Here is a 22,184-nt window from a genome sequence, read left to right as displayed (position 1 = left end):
TGATCTATAAATATTTATTTATGTAGATATATATTCTTTATTTATTTTGTCAGTATTATGTTTTAGTTTTCATTTATTTTCACATACTTTGTTATATATCTACAGGGTGTTTGTTGATTCACGATCTTCAACGAGATCTAATTTGATAGCGTAGCTACCAATTTTTCAAGAAGGGGCATGTGGCAGAGCCAGTATTTTAATTAACAAAATTTATAATTTAATGATTAATTTTATTTTATTTTATTTTATTTTATTTATTTTTTTTTTTTTTTGAGGATATTGGCTTTTGTAAAATATTAAAATTGTTTGGTGAAGGAGAATAACAGTCATAATTCAGGTCAATGCAAGTTTGTAAAATTATATTATTTATGCCGTCAGCAAATGAACATAAACAATAACACATAATTGGTAGTCTGCGAATGCAGGAAAGAAATTCATGAAATGCGTCGGCTATAACATTCTGTAAAATTACGAGTTGCATTTGTAACATGTTTGTGAACATGAGACACATTCACGGATATGTGGAAATTGCCTAGAATCGGGAAATCAGAGCATGTCGAGTGTTGCAGTTTTTGTTCTCGAAATGAGGAAGGACTATTGTTTTCCAAAAGAAAGGAGGACACACGTGCCTGACGTCAGACAACGCCACCGAATTCCGGGAGTCAACACTGAAACAAAACCAGGGGACAGGAGGTCTCTAGGAGGGAGAAGTACCGAGCCTTTAGAGGAAAGAAGTGCTGAGCCTTTCGAGGGAGTAGTTCTGAGTTATTGGAAGGAGAAATTAATCGTCACTAAGTTTCGAATGTGAATAGAAAGTACGACGTGAATCACAAAATTAGTAATCCGATCTTTCGACAACTAACGGTTAATGTTAGTTATGCCAGAGCATTGGATTGAGATGCCATCTCCAATGTGGACCATTTATTGACCAGAGACGCCTGTCAGCATTGATATCAACTTGGCGATATCAACATCAACCAAACAACCCCGGAGAGCATCATCAGGGATCGTCAACCGAAGACATCAATCAAGGTATGTATGACTTCAAATTCAGAGTTCAAATGCTCAATGCTTGGTATGCAATGCTCTTCTGGCAAAGTTTCTAAATATCCGATTATCCACAACATTTACACAAGCAACACACTTTCAAATAAGAAATATAACTGTTAGTCAAGAATTGAATTCATGAATTGTCATTTCGATTTAATCCCCAACAGAAACGTGCTTTATGCAAAACCTCTCGCATACAAAACAGTAACTTGCCCACTCATTCTAGATGGTGAGTGGAAGGTGATCTGCTCAATTCAACTTTTGCATCCCCATTTCTAGGCACGAATTGAGCGGGTTGTCAATAGTTAGATCGTGATTAACGTTCACGACAGTTTCTTAAACCACCTTCCCACCCACAGAAGGCGTTGTTGCTGGTATGATGGCCTATAGTGAGTGAGATTTGTCAGGCAAGGTGAAACTATCAATTCTGATCGTTAGTGCTGAACTCCATGAAATGCATGTCATACTTCTCTACAAGCACTGAGCAATGCTGAACAGACATGGTGTGTTTTACAATGCTGTCGTGGAAAGGAAGGAGCAGGCTCTCCATCAGTTGATATGAAAACCCTTTCTCGCCCATGTTTTTTTTTTTCTGATCTTTCCCACTGGCTACTACACATTCCGGCATCTTGATCACTTCTTGGGAGAGAAGATTTTTCCTCACGATTGGGCGGTGAAACGTACGACTGAGGACTTCGTATCAACTTCTGATCTGCTTCGCCACGGAATCAAATAGTTGGTTGAGGGATAGCAAAGTCTGTGGCTGCGGACTGCGACAATTTTTATTAACTAGACACTGTAGTTTTTTTTCCTTTGGAAATCACGCACTTGAAAGAGATATTTCATTAGCACCAATATAATAATATGTTTAGTAATTGAAGATGATCAGAATACCAGAAAATTACGGTACATCCAAAGAAACCACGGTTATCCCGCAGTACCAGTAACATAGTAGATTCAACTAGGTAATGTACCTCTCACCTGATCGCTGCTTTCTTCTTTCTTGGCAGCTTTCTTGTTTTTCTTAGCTTCTTTCCTTTCGTTGAACTCTTTCCTTTTATCTTCGAAATAATCTGTTCTGAAAATAAAACATTCATTAAAGAGAGAGTAATAAATATAAACACACACACACACTGTATACACTGAACTAATTGCACTATCAGTAAAATTCACCTACTATTACTCTTCTACGAAGTTCAGGTATATGACGCGTACACTGCACAAGAGAATCAACTCACTTTCTGTAGTTTTAGATATATTTCATCTGGAGATCTCTATCTGAAGCTCTTCTCAGAGCTTAAAACATTCATGTCCAGACATTGTAAGTAACTCTTATATTGGCAATGTAACACAGTTAACTTAAACGTACAGTATAAACTACGACTTTCTTACAATTGAACTTGTAATTAGACTTTATTCCTTTGTGCTTTTGAACGTCCCGTATGTAGTTTTGGTTAGATAGATATTAGTGTACAAGTTTATATATCTCGAGAACATAATATGTTTGGATAATAATTTTTGGTGTAATAATAAATAAGCCAATGAAAGGAGCTGTGGAGAAAATATGGTACCTGTTCTACGGTTGAGCAAATGTTCCTACAAATTTAGTAAATCTGGCTGGTAACTATTGTTATAACGTGTAAATTACAATGTCAAATGCTTCTTATAGAAGAATTATTGCATATCAAGTTGACATGCCTATAAAAACTAACGCTTTTTATTACAAGTGTTTTATCTACGTTTTCTATATTGTTTGTTCGTACATTTATTTCCTTTCCAAGAGGAATAAGCTTGTGAAATTAAAGAGTTCTAAGATACTCATTCCTTATAAAATTCGTAGAAAAACAACAGCTGAATATTAAAATATCGATCTGAAATTAACATACCAATTGCAAAACACTCCTAGGTCAGTCTTCACTGATAAGAACGCTACATGCCAGGACATCATTCTCCATGCAATCTCAACGAAGATACTGTTTCATATTTTACATATTGTGCTTCGAACAATATTAGGGGGGAGTCAATTCCTGACTATCCGGCTTAATGTGACGAAGAGTAGGTCAGATAAAGACGGATAGGTGGGAGTTCTAGAATTACTCACTTCTGTCTCAACCATACCATTGAAAGTTTTTTTTTTAAAATTTAAAATGCTTTCTTATTCATATTTTCTGACCTCTCTCACAGTATAGACCAGCTGAGTTTTAGAAATTTATTAATTAAAAACATTAAGATAAATAATTGGAGCAAAGATGAAAAGATTTACACTACACATACACCACAATGTACAAATAACATATTAATGTAAAATGAATGCCTTGTTCTTCAATAAACGATTTAACCTTTTACTATTCATTGATAAAAGATTACACAAATGTGAAAAGGTAAGCCTAAGAGAACAAAACCTACAATTTTACTTTCTGAAAAAAATCCTTGATAGATGAATGCTCTTTCTTGATAAAGTCGTGTTTTTATGAGGGCATTTCAAGTCAAGTAGATCGTTCAATAAAACTATTCCTCATTTTATTAAAGAGATTTTTCATCCTTTTCTTTTTTGAAATTAGGACGAAGAGTACGCGGGCAGGATAACCAAGATTCTAATGTATATGATTATCAACAGATTTATTTCACCACTGTACTTTAAATTTTCACGAATACTTCCATTCTCAAGTTAGTAAGACAGTTATCGGGTGCAATAGGCTCAACCGATTGTGCTTAACTTAAAACTCCAAATTTAAGATCCCCTATTGTTAAGTGTAACAAAGTTATGTACCTTTTGTGAGAGCAAGCTTTGTAGTTTTTAGAAATTCCCTTAAAGCAAATAAAAAATTTCAGGAATACTTTTAAAATAGAAACACTTTAAATTATTTTATTCTACGACACCAAACCAGAAAATTTTACTCTTCTTGCTATCTATTACAGTTTTCGTTCTATGGTGATGAAAGTTGAAACGGGAAATGGCTACCTTGAACCACTTCCGGGTTGAACAGAGGATTAACGAAGATGTAATCTATTCTTGGAAAGCTGAATCGATTGTAAAAAACAGCACCTTAATAGCATTTACAGTTTCTGCTCTACGGAAATCAGTATTAAAACCGGAATAGCAAATCTGAACCATTCTAGTTTCTTGTGGATAGTCATGATGTTTCCTTGAGACATTGGATATTTGCAAACAAGCTTCTTGGTATCTGTTACCGTTTTCGTACTATGGTGACAAACTCTTTCCGGTTTAAATAGCGTTCACGGAGGAGATGGGACCTATTCTTGGGACGTTGAATCGATTGCAAAGAACTGCATCTCGATTTCTTTTACCGATATCTGATACGTGTCAACAGAAAGGCGGACAAAGCTGTTCTATAAGCCTTACTGACATTTATGCATAAGTCTAAGAAAAGGGATAGGTGAAGTAATTCACGAATCTTTGTATGCTTTCCTGCCGAAAACTTAAAGAAAAATTAATCAAGGAAAAAAAAATTCCTTTTGAGCTTAATAAAACTTTGAAAAGAACTGTGAAAAAAATCTGACCAAAGCAGTAACTATAAACTAATAACTTATGCTACAGGTTTGGCGATTTACCGCTCCCTGCACACACACACACAGATGAATATAATGTGTTAGATGCAGGCATTGATAAATTTCTGAAACTTAACACAAATTATTAATTTACAGTTCGTGCTTTGGCAGATTTGGTTGTTGGGTTGACTTGAATTTAACGTTTCTTACAGCAGCTAAGCTATACGAGATGTGGATCTACAGCTTACTGTGGGGTTCAAACCACATGAGCTCTCAACGGGTATCGAATCTGCATACGCTAACCTTATAGCAACGAGAGAGCTCAACATATTTTATTTATTTAATTATCCACAATAGATCCAAAGCAAGTATTAACAGTTTTTAATTATTTATAGAATTAATTTTGCTCCATAAAATGTTCTCTATTTATCTTCCTTTTATATAACGAAACAATCTTTTCTGTAGTTCCTTTTTCCTTACCCTTAAATAATAGTGTAGGATTAATAGTCATGTGGAGGTACATGAAAATCTCGTTTAAATATATACCTTTCTTAGCAACCAATGAAGTTTTTCAAATTTTGATCATTTATAACCTTTTCTTTCCAACCAACATACATACTAAATATAATATATAAACTTATGTATTCAGAATACTTGGCAGAATTTTGAATTCACTGAAGGTTCCGTAAATTCCTTCAAGTGACTACACACTATCAAGCTTTACCTAAATTTTCTTGCATATAAAAACTAACTCCTAACTCTATGGATTTCGTTATCTTCCTCCGTAACTTTCTAACGACTTGTGCCAAGTTAGAGACCAACCTAAATAGCTTTCTTGTTCCTCAAATAATGAGAACACATCCAATTCGATGAAAATTGTTACGCGTAATTGGTAATTCCGTCTAAATTAAACTGCCACTTCCAAAATCAGGCAAAAATTTATGCTCCTCTTAAAACAAACATTTACAGTGCTCTCTCACTGCCTTGGAGATTCAAATTTCTTGACTACACATCACGAACCTGTGTTCCCACTGAGAACCACACCAAGGACCACGCGCACGAATCGACTGTGCTCACCATTTAGCCATAGAGAAACCAGGCATTCATACAGAAACGCCTTACAATTATCCGTTTACAAACTCTGAATACAGAATATTCACGCACTTCATATGACGAATAAGCTAATTTTCTACCAATGAACACTTACTGCCACTTTTTAATCAATTCAGTGTCCTTGTATTTTACTGATTCTTTCTTAAGGAATTCTTCAGCTTCGTCCTTCTTAGAGAAGACAACAAAAACTGATCCTTTGAAGAAACTTTTATTGTCAAGATTCTTATCTCTATATCGCCTCATCTGCAAATTAATAAATCATTAGTATTAATTTGATGTTTCACAAAATATATAAATATTTAACAGATCTTACTTTGGAAGTTTTGTAACTTGTAATACTTTATGTCTAAGGGGTATAGTTTTAGCTTGATTACATTGTCTCAAATGCAAACTCTGTTGAAGTACCTTTGATACGTCTGATTAGTAAGTTCTGATCTCACTTTAGTAGTAAAGTGTATTCTTCATAACCTCGGTGCTACATCAGAACAAAATCACATATCACAAATTCTAAAATATTTCCTACATCTTTGCCTTTATATTTGTCAGTTTTTCAGTAGTGAAGCTTCAGTGACAGGTCAGAAAGATACGAGCTGAAGATGTTTATTCTAATGAAGAATAAATAGATTAAAATAAAACTTCGTATGCTTTATGTGTATTATTAGCAGCCCCCCCTTAATAATTATAAGTCATTAACCTATTTATGTGTTCTATAATTTTACCGGTGATTACTTAAAAAAAAAAAAAAAAAATACACCAGACAATAATAATGATTTTACCTACGGACGAGGGTACAAAACTTCTATTAAAACTAATACTATACAAGACAGAACATTACTACTACATATTTCGTAACACGGGAAACATCACTACAAAAAATGAGTTGATTTTGAGTTTAACGTCCCGTTCAGCAGCGGGGCTATATGAGACATAGACCTACTGATTAACGTGGAATCCGAACCACTTGAGCTAACGCTGGGAATCGAACCCGGGTCTTCCGCGCCACAGGCGCGTACGCTAACCGCTTAACTACGTGTTATATATAATTTGAAATATGCCCCATACAATTTTAAACAACTGTAACTCAGAAGAGAATAGGCTTATATAAGACAGGCATTATGAAAGAAGAAACAATGAACTCATACATTATATATCCATATAATAATGCTTACATTCTACGCTAAAGAAAGTGTAAAAATAAATATTATCTTCCTTCAGCATGCATAATGTTATAGATTTTACACAGCCATTAGTTGAACCAAAGCGGTAAGATCAAGGCAAATTCACAATGACACTTACTTTTTCTTATTCTTACACTACACAACCCATATCATTACAAATGACAAGGGCTCACTTGAGCCTCTTTTCTTCCTACTTATATTTCAGTTTCAATGGATGAGTTAAGCATGGCATATTTCAACCAGCATTTCCGGCATCATTTGTTTCCAGTAGGTTCCAAAGACACGAGTTCAGGGTTTGCTAAGATGGACCCAGCCCATTTCAAACCCATCTGGGTTTTAACTTTTTTATTACTATACTACTGGCATAACCCAAACTGTATCACATTTTTGTTTTAAACAAATTTTCGACTTCCGTTGGATGAATTAAATTACTTTCACATATTAATACTAAGACTATTCTAAAACCATCGTGAAATTCTAAACGTACTGAATGAAAACAATTCTCACCTTAGCCTGAGATGAATAAAGAACAAATTAACGTACGGAGTATGTTTAAATTTTAAATAATGAAATGAAAGCAAAGGCCAGTAATAAAATTTCGAGAACATAGTGGCTTAGAATGTAGAAGTTATCTATGTGAAGCATTCTTAGCCGAAGGCTAGGCTTGGGAATATATCTTTATATGTACGATGAACAAAATCAAATACTGATTTCCTAATACACTCAAACCTGGACAGCCCTTCCTGCTGGTTCAGTGGCTTGCGCGTGAGCCATGCACGTGGTCACGGGTTCGATTCCTAGTGGGAACGCATTAGAATAGTTCAGATTCCATCTTAAACTGCAGGTCCGAGTCTCGTATAGCCTGGGTGCTGAAGAAGGATGTTAAACTTCAATGATCAAACAAATGCTTAATATCAGAGAAGCAGGGAATTCGACTATTAGAACAGAAAAAAAAAAAATCCTGAAGTCTTAGAAAATTATTGTAAATTATGACAATAATGTAATCTTCATATATAGATCTCATTTAAAAAAAAAATGCTCCAAAGAAATTTAATAATAATAATAATAATAAAAACTAAGAAACCCTGTATGTTCAGGTGGCTTGCTTTATTATATATATATATATATATATATATATATATATATATATATATATATATATATATATATATATATATATATATATATATATATATATATATATATATATATATATATATAAAAAAAAAAAAGCCTATGCTTTTCTTACCTAGCAGACGTAGTGTGACTTATAGAACCTTCCGCTAGGGGAACGGCGGATATGATGAAATTAGTTGACGCACCCATAACCTTCTTCCCTCCCTTTTTTTAACTTATGATGAAATATGAAGACTTTGGATAATATGGATTTTGATATTGAAGTGAGAAACTTCACGGACTTACAATGCTTTTATATATTCCATATAATAATGTTTTCAATGTGACGTTATTATAATAATGTAAAGTATTTTACGAAACGAGTATCAGAAGTCATTCATATTATTAAATTTACGTACTATTACACTGTCTATAGATCCAAATTGGCCGAAAAACGTCAACAGCATATCCAAAGTGGTTTCTTCTTTAGGAAATCCTTTACAATAAATAGTACGATCCCTTAACTCCTTCTGCAGGCTTTCATTTGATTCTGGAAGTGGTTTATTTGGAGAACGCCGTATTTTCTCCTTATCTTCACTAACCTACGTAAAAAGAATTTTCAATGAAAAATTCTTATTAATTCCACAATGTTCAATGTTTCTAATACTTACTTCTGATCAAAAATATCTGTATCTATACATACATATTTCCTAGCTGACAGAACAACGTCCAGGCCATACTGTTTAAACTACAAACTTGAAATCTGGACAGTACATGGGATTTGTGATGTACGGTATCATTAAGGAAAGGACGAGGAGGGGAAGGCGGGAATAGAGGTGCTAATTATTTTAAAATCTTTATATCCCGGAATTTCCAAATGTTAGAGACAAAGACTTCTCATTTAAAATAATAGGCACGTGTTTGAGCGTTTTTTTGCTAGTTTACTTACAACAAACAAAACAAAAAAGAGGTGGGAAGGAAAAGGATTGGGAGCTTCAATTACTACATCAATATGTTTATATCTAGGAACACCTTGAGTTTAGAAAAATGGAATTCAGCATTTAGACTCCTCATTTAAAATGAATAGGTGGTTGCATGTTTCTTGATATTCTACCCAGGAGGGAAGGAAAAGGGGTGAAGTGAAATTATTATAATAATATGTTCATATTTCGGAATCTCAGTTAGTAAAAAGAAATTAGTTATTTAGATTTTCAATTTAAAATAATTAAACACATGTTTCAGAGTCTTTTGATATCTAACTTAGAAGGGGGAGGAGGAAAGGGTGGTTTACTAACATCCATCAAACACCAAAATACAGTCTATTATTTTAAATGAGAAGTTCAAATAACGCATTTAATGACGAATTCCAAGATATGGATACTTTATTACTGGAAACTCAACTTGGAAGTAGGTGAAATGGGCCTTGCAATTTTCATATTAAGACGTCCATATCTCGGAATCCCTTGGGTGTACAGAAATGGAATTTTGTGTATGGACTTTCCGATTAAAATAACTGAACAAATGTTGCTGCGTTTCTTGATATTTTTTACATTTAAAGAGAAAGGAATGGAGGGCACATCGGCTCGCGCTGCCCTGTTATCTTCAATCACTCTGTCCCGTACAAGTTTGCCGTTAGCGCATGAAGTGTGCCAGGAATAGCCATAAAAGTGGAGATATAAATGTAGCATTCATTAAACTATTCTCCTCGTGCAAAGACGAAAGACTTCTGCTATCTCACATCAACACAGAAACGGATCAAGAGTGTTTCTGTTTTGAAAATAGTACCTACCTTCAATTGGGTTGTTGTTATGCCATTTTGATTAAAATGCGTATTGTAAGGGTAAAAAGGGCTGGTTCCTTATGTTAAAACAGAGTATCCCAGGATCCCTTAAAATTATGGAGATAGAACATTATATACGAACTCACTACAAGTAAGTACACATGTTCCAGAAATTTTGAAAATTTCTCTGTTAAGAGAGAAAGGGATGCAACTTGTAAAATACTTTTTTTTTAATATACGTATAAAAAATAACATCGAGTTTGTTTGTGTCATCACAGAAATATTGCTGAAATTTCTCGAATTATTGGACATGAATTGGTTGAAGCCGGGTTTATATACCGTCACTTCTATTAAAATGTGTATCCTAAGGCGGAAGGGGTTAATAAAATCGCATGCCAAAAACATTATTAGACAAGCCTCACATCACACGAAGACAAAACAGTGTAACTGGTCATATGTTTCGAAAACTGTAAAATATCTTAATTTTCCATTTAGTATTCATAAAATAGCCAACGTGAGGGAATTTTCTCAGGCTTAGCTAGCTTCTTTAGTCTCAATTTTCTGTTTTTATCTATTAATGTTTTAACGTCTCAATTTTTATTTATACATATTCCAATAATTTCATCTCAATATTGATTTAGACATTTATCAAGTAAATAATGTAAAACAGGTATTGAAAATACCTGAACTAGAAACTTCACTCACCTATTCTTCCACAGAGTGAAAGCGCTTATTTTCTGATTAACACATGATGGCCTATAAGTAGGTATACACCCCTGCATTGATCAAGTATAACATTCTAACTTATAGGTTTATTTGCTTCGGCTGTTCCGAGCTTAAGATATTAGTAAAAAGATATTAAGAACAAATAATAACGAAACTAAATCCATCTGATTGATACCCATAAGAAATGATATAAAAAGCAATGAGTTGATCGCTACGGGATTATATCCCTACTTTTGGGACACCCTGTATAGGAAAACAGTAAAGTTTGCAGTTCGCATGTTTTCGATACTTACTTTGCATCGTCTACTTGATATAGATGTAAATCAATGTTTAGATACAACTGTTGGGATACTGCAGGGTTAAATGTTATGTTTATATAGATGCAGGCTAGTGGCACACGAAATCTTATTGATTCTTTTTTTAAAAAATCCTTACTAACTATAACGGTCAGTCAAAACGTAACTCACAATCCACTGTAGCTCGGCAATGGTAACCACTAGAGAAATTTAATTATGTAGGTCCTTTGCAAATGTCGCTCAATACATGATACACTGCAACCATCCTATCACCTTGTTGCAGTAACACGAACGCATGTTCATAATCAGACGTTACACGCAATGCGCTCATTGTCAGCTCGAAACAATTTCTCACACACATGAGCTTTGAGACGCTCGAAAAGACAAAACGGATAGGTGCATGGAAGTATTCTGAATAATCACCAGAAAAACTTTGCAGAAGATAATAACATGTTCTTCGTAATTTGCATCATCTCCCTTGTCAAGAGCCATGGAATCCAGCAAACTTTTTCTGTATCCCATCACTGGGTTAGCATTAACACAAATACTTTTGTCACCTTTGTGTGCCCTATGATCTATCTCGTAGTTCACGTCCTTTTGGAGTTCCTCAATGATTGATTCATTTTCATCACTTGCAATGGTTGATATGTCTGATCCCGGATACTGCAATCACTACGGCGAAACCTCTGAAGACACATTACTTCGATTCATTGTGTCCTTAGAAAGTCAAAACAGCTTACTGTAAATCGATATTGCTGAGTTATACTTGATTTATAGATATATTCGATCACTGCACGTTGCTGTAGTAGGGTGTTACGTTGATAATCAATGTTGGCTTTAACTACCGGAACAGGAAATTAAAATTACATATATGCTAGATGGTAAAGGGTCAATATTTTTTCTACCAACAAAATTTCAATACTCTATTGCTTACCATTACCGAGGTACAGTGGACTGTGCGTATCTTTTTATAGATCATTGTATATATTCTTAGTAACCAGGGTGGAAAAAAATCATGATTTTTTTCAAAAAAATCATTTTTGTTGATTTTTTTGATTTAAATCGACTTTTTTGATTTAAATCAAATCTTTCTCCTCGTATAATGCAAGTCGCGAACTGAAGAAAAAGCATTATGAATTAGTATTAAATGCTAATTATGCAATTTAAGTGAAAGTATTGGGGTTGAATTTTGAATTATCCCCAATCGTTAACCTATATCAATGCCAAACAATGTTTCTTAACCCTTTTAAATTATGGCTCTTTTTAAACGTAAATTATAGACTTTCAGTCAAGCAGCTACAGCATCATCCCTATTTATCCTAGGATCATGGTACACACATCACTCTTCTTAGAATAGAACAGTTTTTGAAACGGTAATATTCACATTTCCCTATCATGTCCCTGAAGCGGGAAATTTTGAGAATAATCGGCATTTTTTTCTTACTTTTTTTTTTTAAATTTTAATCTCCTCTTTATTCCCCTGTGTTAACGCACAGATCTCAAAATCAACTGGGAAATACTAAAGGGTGTACTGAATGTATGTACAAAATTTCAAGCTTCTACCTTGAGTAGTAAGGGTGAGGAAATTATTTAACAATGAGCTAAGAACATTCCCACGATGACCCGGATGTAATGTAAAAATTTCCTCAGACATCCCTATTTATCCTAGGATAATGATTTGTACATTATTCTCTTCAGAATAAAACAAATTTTCAAACGTGTCCCTTCAAATGTCTCCATCATGTATCTGGGGCGGGTAAATCACGAAAAAATGAATTTTCTGTTAAAAATATATTTTTTTTTAAAAAAAACTAATACCTCTGTGGACCCCTGCCCCTGTTTTAAGGCAGAGATCTGAAACAAATCTGAAAACTACTGAGTGGTGCACTGAGTACATGTGCAAAATTTCAATCTTGTAGGTGCAAAAGTAAGCCCGCGAAAAATAATATTCCTCAAATACCCCAGATTCCCGTATAAAACAGGATCTCAGATAACAGTTTCCTGCGACATCCCTATTTATCCTAGGAGCATACTACGTACATCATTTTCTTCAGAATAGAACAGCCTTTGAAACGGTACCATTCATATGTCTCCACCTGAGACGGGAAAATCACGAAAAAAGCTGTTTTTGTTAAAAATATTTTTTTTATTTATTTATTTATTTTTTTTTTTTTAAACATTTTTGCCTCTCTGGACTCCGCTGTTTCCACAGAGATCTGAAAACATCTGAAAATTATTAAGGGGTGCACTGAACGAGTGTGAAAAATTTCAGTCTTCTGAATGCAAAATATAACCCGCAAAATGCCAAATAATAATAATAATACGCATAACAAAAAAAATCATTTTTTTAAATTTGACGTCATCACACAATATGCCTCAACGCAGAAAGGCGTGAAAGCATATGCAACATGTTCTAGAATGCCTCCAGTCTTGAAGAAAACGAAGTAAAAAACCTTATTGGTACTTTTTTAATCGAATAATGAAGATTCTACCCTATCACCTAAAAATATAATATAATTTAAATAGAATAATTTAATTATATAATTTAAAAGGTTAAGCATTAAGGAAAAAGTACAGCAACGTTTATCAAAATGACACTTTTTTTCACAGAAGTTACTTATATTTGCCAGGGGCCTATTTTTAAAAACTCAGAACTAGCTTGCAGCATGAAATACATAAATTTCGCTTAAAGTTATAAAACAAAAAACAAAAATGGAGAGAGGATAGGACCCCTCTAAATACACCCTATTATCTAGGAACAAACAAACAGACACGCACAAAAAAGAATTTTCGTCTTAAATATCGATAGTAATTTCCCCGTTGGAATAGTTAACGATCTTAAAACCCAAACCCAATGTTACGAAAAGAAGAAAACAGGATTGCTCCGTTACCTGTTCAAAACGGGATTTTCCCTAATCATCCTCTGCATGACATTTGTTTTCATACTATACTGTATATTTGAGTCTCATTGTATTATGATTATTAATTTCCATAATCGAAATAACAAAACAGAAACGGGATTTTACTTATTTTCACTTTAAATTAATTTATTTCGGAATTCGATTTAAATCAACGATTTTTATTACAAAAATCAAGTGATTTAAATCAGGCTGATTTAAATCAATCCACCCTGTTAGTAACCATAGTTTCAAGGTTTCTTCTGCACGGTGTTCATGGCCAATTAAAATAACTAGAATACTTGTTATTACTTCAAACTTTTTTTTTTTTTTTTTTTTTCGACTGAGGTCTTATTTAAAAATACTGTCTTATATAATTAGCGACTTTTCGTATTTTATTTATTCGGCTTAGATTTCAAATTATACTTTTGAAAAAATTCCTCTAATTTACATACGAGGGCGGGGTGAAAAGTTTTCGGCCTGATAATGAAAGACTGCGAATTTCAGTTCAAAAATTATTTTATTTTTCGACATAATCTCCCTTAACTTTAATACACTTGGTCCAGCGCTTCTCCAATATCAGTACTCCTTCCCGGAAGTGAGTGTCTGGAAGGTTGTTAAAATAGACATCCACGACCCTCTCAACTTCTTCATTCAATGTGAAGCGCTTCCAGAAAGAAATTTCATCAAGATTCGAACAGACAGAAGTCCGATGGTGCTAATTCAGGAGAATATGGGGGATGGCCGAGCAAATCGTACCCCAAATCCCGTAGTTTTTCCATCGCCAACGCACCCTTGTGCACAGGTGCATTGTCCTGGTGAAAGATTATTTTCTTCTTCAAGCCAGGACTCTTCTCGCGAATTTTGGCATCCACCTGATCAAGAAGGTTGGAGTAATATTCGCCTGTAATTGTTCTCCCTTTTGAAAGGTAATCAATTAACAGGATCCCTTTCGCATCCCAAAACACACTGGCCACGACTCTTCCGGCCGATACGATCGTCCTCGGTTTCTTTGGTGATGCACCACCGGCTTCCACCCACTGCTTGGACTGCTGTTTCACTTCTGGCTGTGGTGGTGAACCCATGTCTCATCAATTGTCACAAATCGCAGCACAAAATCGGTCGGGTCCCTTTTGAATCGGTCTAAAGATTGGAAAACAGTTTTCGCATTTGCTTTTGGCCGGCAGTCAGCAGATGCGGCACCCATCTTGCGCAGGGCTTTCACATCCCTAGTTCTTTGTGCAAAATGTTTCGCACCCCCTTCCTCCGATATCCCCACACTCTCAGCTATCTCACTCACCTGTCGTCCAACATGATATGCACTTTTTCGATTGTTCCCGGTGTGGTTGCGGTTTTCGGCCTTCCTTCACGTGGGTCATCTTCGAGGGATGTGCGACCACGTCTAAATTCAGCTGCCTACTTTTTAACGGTTGACATGGAAGGAGCATAGTCCCCGTAAATTTTTGTCAACTTCGGATGAATTTCCGTGGGGGTTAATCCATCCAAAACGAAAAATTTGGTTATCGCACGATATTCAAGTTTATCCATTTTCACAACTAACACGCAAGACGTCTAACTGCAACAATGCATGCACACAAACTACTTGAGAGAACAAGTTGACTTGTTATACGAACAACTGAAAAGCGCCCCCAGTCAAGTACAATAAAATTTTGCTGATTGGAGTGCCATCTCTGGGTCAGGCCGAGAACTTCTCACCCCGCCCTCGTAATAACCTTGGTGACAAAGCAACTGCATGATACGCTCTATTAGACAAATACTTACTGAAAATATTATTCCTAAATTGACATAAGAAATTTGTCTTTACGCACATATTTATATATATTTCCCTCCAAAATCATCTTACCTCTATGAGTTTTTCTTGAGACTTTCCTAATGCTGTAGTGATTTCAGTTTTATCTGTTGTGATGCTAGCCAAGCGCTTGAATTTAAGCATAACATCGAGAGGAATCCAGCCATCATCCAATTTTATCTGTTCCTGGAGAAACCTATCACGAGGTAAATTGAAGTCGCCGAAGTAATACTGAAAATAGAAGTTAAAACATTTTCATTACACAAAAATCCTAATACACAAATTCAAAACTATTGTACTAGTTTTACTACTTCCTGTTGCATTAGAAGAATAATAGCTGAAGTGAAATTAATTCCTGAGATCCTGAATATATTATTTCTCATCATATCTTTCTTGCTCTGTAGAAATCAATATTGAAACCGGGAGTGGTAGTTCATTTCTATTATTTCCGATAAAATTCGGGGATGGAATCTATCCGTAAGAACAGAAGTCATAAAAGTTTACTTCTCACTATCTATTCCCGTTTTTATCTACTATGACGATCAGTGTTAAAACAGGAAATCGTAGACTTCCAGCATTTCCGTTTTGAATAGGACAAAGACTGAAGTGAAACCCATGTTTCAATCACTGAATTCATATAAACTGTATTTTTCGTTCATTTACAGTTTTTTTTTTTCTATGGTCAACACTGAAACCTGAAATAATGACGTGTGGTTATCTTTTAAACTGTTTAACAATGTCAACTCCCTTATCCTCACTGTTGAGAACTCCAATAACCTTACTTTTAAATTCACGGTAAGTAAACAACACATCATAAACATTTTCACCACAAAACAGTCAAGATTCAGTTTTGTTGATGTCTACGTCCTTATGAAGTGAAACAGTTTCAGGATTAAATAACTAGTAGAGCTTTTTCGTTGGATATGCGCTCTTTAGTTATTAGCAATAATTAACAATTCCACTTTTTCGTTTTCATTTGCATTTATCGCAAGTAATACCGAATTTCGCAAAAATTCACGATAATGTAACCATGATTTCTGACTGAAACGAAAAGTTTGAGGTTTCCTGAAACACGCATTTTTTTAACGTTTCGCACATATCATATTAACGAAAAAGCTTCGTCTCTAGTTATTGGGTTCTCAATGATTTTCTTATTTCTGTAAAAAAATTAAAACAGCATTTCAACATTTTTATAACAGAACTTGAGGAGAAAATGGGTCAAATAGTATTCCAAAAGTAGTATGCTTATACAGAAAGAGCTAATTCTCAAACCAGTATTCCAGTAAGACGTATTTATGACACTTATTCTTGTCGAAGACTTTGAGAAAGTTATATTAACTTTCACAGACTGATAATTACATTTTGACCTTCCATCATATAACGATAGGATCATGGGTTTGCAGATGGTAATGTACTGATGCTGGGATATCCAATATTGCGAGCAGGCTCTCAGGCTCAATCGGCTTCGAATTTAATAAACATCGTATATATACAAAGTCAATATCGAGCTACGAAAGTGAGCAAACGTTAGCCCCAATAATAGTGAGCGCAATCCCCATCGATGGCGAGACCAAGCCTTTGGCGAATGGGGGTCTCGTTAGGTAAATGGTTGCTATATCGGGCTATCATAAGCCTTATGAAGGATAGGATGCGAGCACAAGCTTGGCCGAGTGTGAGCTTGCGTGAGCCTGATCCCCTGCGAGTCCACGTGAGCCCCTCTCCATTCTCATAGTCTTTTTCATAGAAGAAAGGCGAAGCCGTAAAATTTATATATACATTAAAATGGTAAAAATATACATACAATACTAAAAATAAATTAAAATAATAAGGTATATATCTTCACTGTCATTAAGTGCTGCAATGAATGCATTTGTGTGTATCAGTGGAACTGGAGATACCTCAAGTTCCATGTATGAATACGATTGAAAGTAACAGTTGTGTAATTGAGTAGCCATACTTTCTAGTATCTTTTGAAACATGCATTTTCACCCTTCGAGAAGTATTCAGCAGAAAGAAGAGCATACACACAACAAATCCTTTGATTTTTTTTCTGCTGCGGAACTTTAAGGTCACTTATTCAAGGCAAAACTATCATGCTTGTAAGAACTATAGGTGTTTACATGCCATTTGCAATTACCTCTATCTGCCTTATTATTTTCTTCTCTTGCTCCGTTGGCTCGACCACTCCATTTTCTTCACCCATAATCGGTGACTGTTAAACTGAAACATTAACAGAAGATATTATTATTAAAAAAAAACTGAGGCAATAACTAAAAGTTTTGACATTACCAACAAAAATTCCTTACAATTTTTTTTTTTTTTTTGGATAATTTTATGTACTGTATGGATTCGTGTAATGTTTACATTTTTTATCCTAAAATTAAAATAAAAAATATAAATTTCCAAGTTCACGTAATTCTTAAGTTTCCAAACTTGCAAAAATCTCATGGAAAGCCCACATAAACTCTTTCCTGAAGAACAAACTTTTCTATGTTCTTGTATCTTCGTCCATCTGACGATGGATCATAGTACAGGAGTTGTCAAAAATACGAAAGGAGTAAACATAATACTGCATACCAGGCCTACTGGAGTTGACGGACGACTTCTTTCATACAGTGTGAAATGTATTTTTCTTTTATACCGTCTAGCATAGAGAATTTGGAAGTATTAGTGGGAATATAACAAACTCAGATTGTAACATGAGAAAATTGCATATTAGCTATGAGAGCCCATATCAATTCATGCAGGGAGTTACCTTGATAGCCTCAGATGTTATTGAACTTAACGTATGTTAAAATTCAGGACAAAATAAGAAACCCATTTTCTTGTTTTGTCAGTCAAAACTATCAAAAGATGCAAGTCGCCAAAGATGGCGCTTCGGGCGGCATTTCTTAAGTGCGGTTTTCGTCAAAATATTAAAATGCTCGTCCTCTGGAACGGTTCAGATAAGCTCTTGCTATTTGTTATTTGAAAGACAATCATTTACTGATTCAAATGATATTCTCCATTTGGTAATGTGTTCAAGTTTGCGTCCTGCAGCCTTCTGAACTTTTTTTCTTTCCAAAATTAAAATTAGTTTTTCTTTACAAAGAATCCAACCCTAAAACTTTTAATTCTTTTTACTATTGACCGGTAACATTCCCTGAAAAGTAGAACTTCCACTTTTGAGTTTAATAGGTTCTATGAACAATGTTCATGTTTTAATTTCCGTGGTTAATGTCTTGATTGCATTTGTTTCTTTATTGTTATTATTATTATTTTTGTTTTGTCTCAAACACGAATCCAAAATTGAGATTTTTACTGGAGTTTTATCTGTAAGGATATTACATATCCTGAAAAGAACTCGCCAGTTTGGTTATGGAGTTTTTCATAATGGTTTGGTAAAAAATCCACTCTCGGACCAATTTGCTTAATGATTGAATAAAAACTATAAATCAAACTAAGATGGAATTGGTAACTTGTTTCTATTCTTTGGATTTTCTTTACATATAACCTTCTAAATCATGGAAGTCTTCCGGAACATTCTGGAACTATCCAGATAATTCTGTGTTTGGCCTAGCTTATGAAATGGACAACACCTGAATTCGCATCAGCTGCTGAATCGTGGGAATCCTATAATGAAAAGATACAAGTTCTAACAATTATCCCAGTGTGTCTTTCAGAGATACAAATTTTGCACCACATTCCAACAAAATATTTTAACAATCCCTTATTATAAGGGGATTTATAAAACCGCACCTCAGTAGACTACGCTGTCACGCAGGAGATTATTTACTTTAATTAGTAAATAACTTAAAGTACGCATCAGAATGATGCACATATCATGAAGAAAAGATAATATGTTGGATCTTGTATTTTATTACAAAAGAGATGATGATGAGTTAATAGAATGAAGTAATGAAAGATCCGGGGTGTTTAAGATTGTAAAAAGAATTAACTGAATTTTGATAACCGATCAACGCTTTCATTTGAAGGGTCCCGGTATAGATCGGCCGTCTCGTTGGCTGGCTAACCACTGGGTCAATCCATACGAAGTGGTCCAAAGGTGGTTGCTCGACCATTTTTGAAAATTATAAAAAATTGAGTGTGACGAACCGTGTGTATGGGAAGGTCAATAACATCATTCACGTTGTCGTATGTACAAGTGTTTCTGAATAGTGGCCATCTTTGTTGTCGATGGAGTGCCAATTTTTGCATTTGCAAGCGTTTACGAAAATTACAGTTGCTCAGGATGTACGAATCAGACGAACACAAACAAAAACGAATGTTTACAGGAGAGACTGAGGTACACGGAGAATATAAACATTTGCGTCTAAATATATATGCTGGGTTGCAAACCAATACATGAAATCTCACACACACACACACAAAACTACAGAATCAACCAACCACAGCACAGGCGACATCAGCGCCATCAACCGCTAAACTCCAAAACAACATTTTCAATAGGAGGAACAAAAACCAGATTTCGTACCTGTTACAAATAACAGTGATTCCATTCTTCCAATGCCAAACCTGTGACAAAATCACTTATTCGGCATAAAGTACATTCTAGCCAAATAATATAACACAACAACGTCAAAATACTACGTTTTTTTAACGACATTCATGTTTGTGTGCATACTCATCGTCTCTGACGCGCGTGTTCCCTACGGATGCATCCCTTCTATATCGCTCGGACCTCCTGCTGCGCTCCTGCCCTGACTGTTAGACAGCACTTGTGCTTTCTACTGGCCACCTAGCACAGGTAGGTTCGTAGCTTTCATGGCACATTTCGCTACGCAGTATTTTTCCCACAAACGATTAGGTCTTCTAATAGTGAATTTTCTAATAATGGTAAAAATTTTAAGATATTAAACATATTTTGTGGCATAAAGGCTGGAAACAACTAGTGAACGAACTGTAATATACCTGTCGTAAATGACATATATAAGTACCCCTTCACACACACACACACACACACACGCAAAATCTAGTTTACCGTCCCACGTTTATGCAATGAGGCAAAGGAGCAGGTAATGATGAATGAACCAGTGGAATAAATAAAGTGGAAGGAAACGAGAGAACTCACGCAGTCCACTTGCAAGCAATTTGAGATTGAACCAGAACTCCTCTACCACTGACTCACCGCGGCTCCCTGCACACACAAGTCAGAAGCACGAAGAAATGATTTATATCGTTATATAAATCTGTCCCAGTATTACTAGTCGATACGTGACATGAATCTGGAATTTTAAATAGCATTAGAATCATATGAAGTCCCGGTATTAAATACCGGCTCTCCTAAATTAAAATTAAAAACGCTAATTTATTAATGCAAGTTCACTTTAACTGCTCTTGATACTTCATCTGGACGTATATAATTTTGATTAAAAGGAAAATGCTTAAGGTATTTTCTTCAATTTCAAAAGTGCAGTCTCAAGTATGCTCACAAAAATAGCTTTAAAATTGCTAAAAATCCGTTTAAATTTATTTATAAATTTTAATATCTTTCTTACAACAATAATTTCTCTCACAGTCTATACCATAAAGCAAATAAGTACATAATCTTACCTATAATAAAAATGTTGCACGTGCTCTTCTTGTTCACTCCCCGGTCAGACAGTACTCCCTACCACACGCGTTGATTAAACTCCTCGTGTACGTCTCACTTTCGAGTATTTCTTCTTCCTTTTCTTCTTAGATAATTAAACACTTTTGTTAATATTTTTCCTGTCTTTATTCTATTCAGAGGATTACTTGCCACTACGAAAATCTCTGCTTAGTTGAGGGTAACAAAGTCAACTTTAGGATTACTTGAACATAATTGTGAAAATATTAGTTAAACACACCTCGGCATTTAATTTTATAAATGTCTTCGCAAAATTTGCAGATCGCATCGTACCGCAAATAATATAACAAATAATTATAAACTAAGGGCCTTACGCACAGTCGTTCTGAAGCGTGATTAGTACAGTACTAAAGAGTTCGACTAACATATGTTTCCAGCAGTAGTCAGGACATTAATATGACGCTAATCATACGTCAACACGACTCAGCATAAGGCCTTAAATGTCGAGTATCGTAAACTAAAACGCAAATAATGTCTTACATTGACGCAAGGCCATAAGAAATGAGGCAACTCATATAAATCTTTGTAAAGAAGTATGGATCTTCGATATATTCTAGTAATATCGATAGTGCTGAGCAAGATATACATAGTAATGTGTAGTTTTAGTAAATAGAAAATATATTAAATTAGGCTAATCCGATCTATAAATGGGAAACGTCTCAGTCGTTTTATGTGACACGCTAATATAATATTATGTGCCTTAAAATAATGCGACATGTATTAATATGGGCCTCATTCCGTATCAGTCAATGCAAAATTTGCAAACCACAACGCAACTGAAAGTTAATAATAATTAAAACAGCTCTGCTGATTAACGCAAACTAAAACGTAAATTCTGCGCTGTGTTGACACAAGGAGACCCTGATACCTCAACTAAGCTTGCCTGCATGCAACGATGCTAATAGATGTCGGTGTTTGCACCATCGCTTGATTGACTACGAAGATTTCGTGTTATCATTCGCTAACTCAGCCATTTTGCTTCATTCTTAACCCTAACTGGGCGCGTGGGGTTAAATTTTACTCCCAGGTGTGAACATTTTGTGATATAGACATTTGCTGGTTGGCCACATTGCTGGCCCTCCTAGTACCTTTGTAGA

The 22,184-nt window shown here is 34.9% G+C and overlaps 1 protein-coding gene across 1 annotated transcript in view; it reads right to left on the bottom strand.

Moving 5' to 3' along the window:
- Positions 1–21,177, bottom strand: part of La (La autoantigen-like) — a 40,280-nt gene extending 19,103 nt beyond the window's left edge. The window contains exons 1-6 of the mRNA XM_081744809.1: positions 21,030–21,177; positions 17,614–17,696; positions 15,531–15,707; positions 8,387–8,569; positions 5,768–5,916; positions 2,032–2,128 (exon numbers count right to left, since the gene is read on the bottom strand). Coding sequence (XP_081600935.1) covers positions 2,032–2,128; positions 5,768–5,916; positions 8,387–8,569; positions 15,531–15,707; positions 17,614–17,679 — 672 coding nt within the window. The 5' untranslated portion in view covers positions 17,680–17,696; positions 21,030–21,177. The remainder of the gene's footprint in view (positions 1–2,031; positions 2,129–5,767; positions 5,917–8,386; positions 8,570–15,530; positions 15,708–17,613; positions 17,697–21,029) is intronic.
- Between the last annotated feature and the right edge of the window lie 1,007 nt (positions 21,178–22,184).

The sequence above is a fragment of the Thermobia domestica genome, chromosome 2 (genome assembly GCF_964235325.1).
Source record: "Thermobia domestica chromosome 2, izTheDome1.hap1.1, whole genome shotgun sequence".
Taxonomy (NCBI): domain Eukaryota; kingdom Metazoa; phylum Arthropoda; class Insecta; order Zygentoma; family Lepismatidae; genus Thermobia; species Thermobia domestica.
Note: the sequence above shows the minus strand (reverse complement) of the source record. Positions and strands in the feature narration are given on the sequence as shown.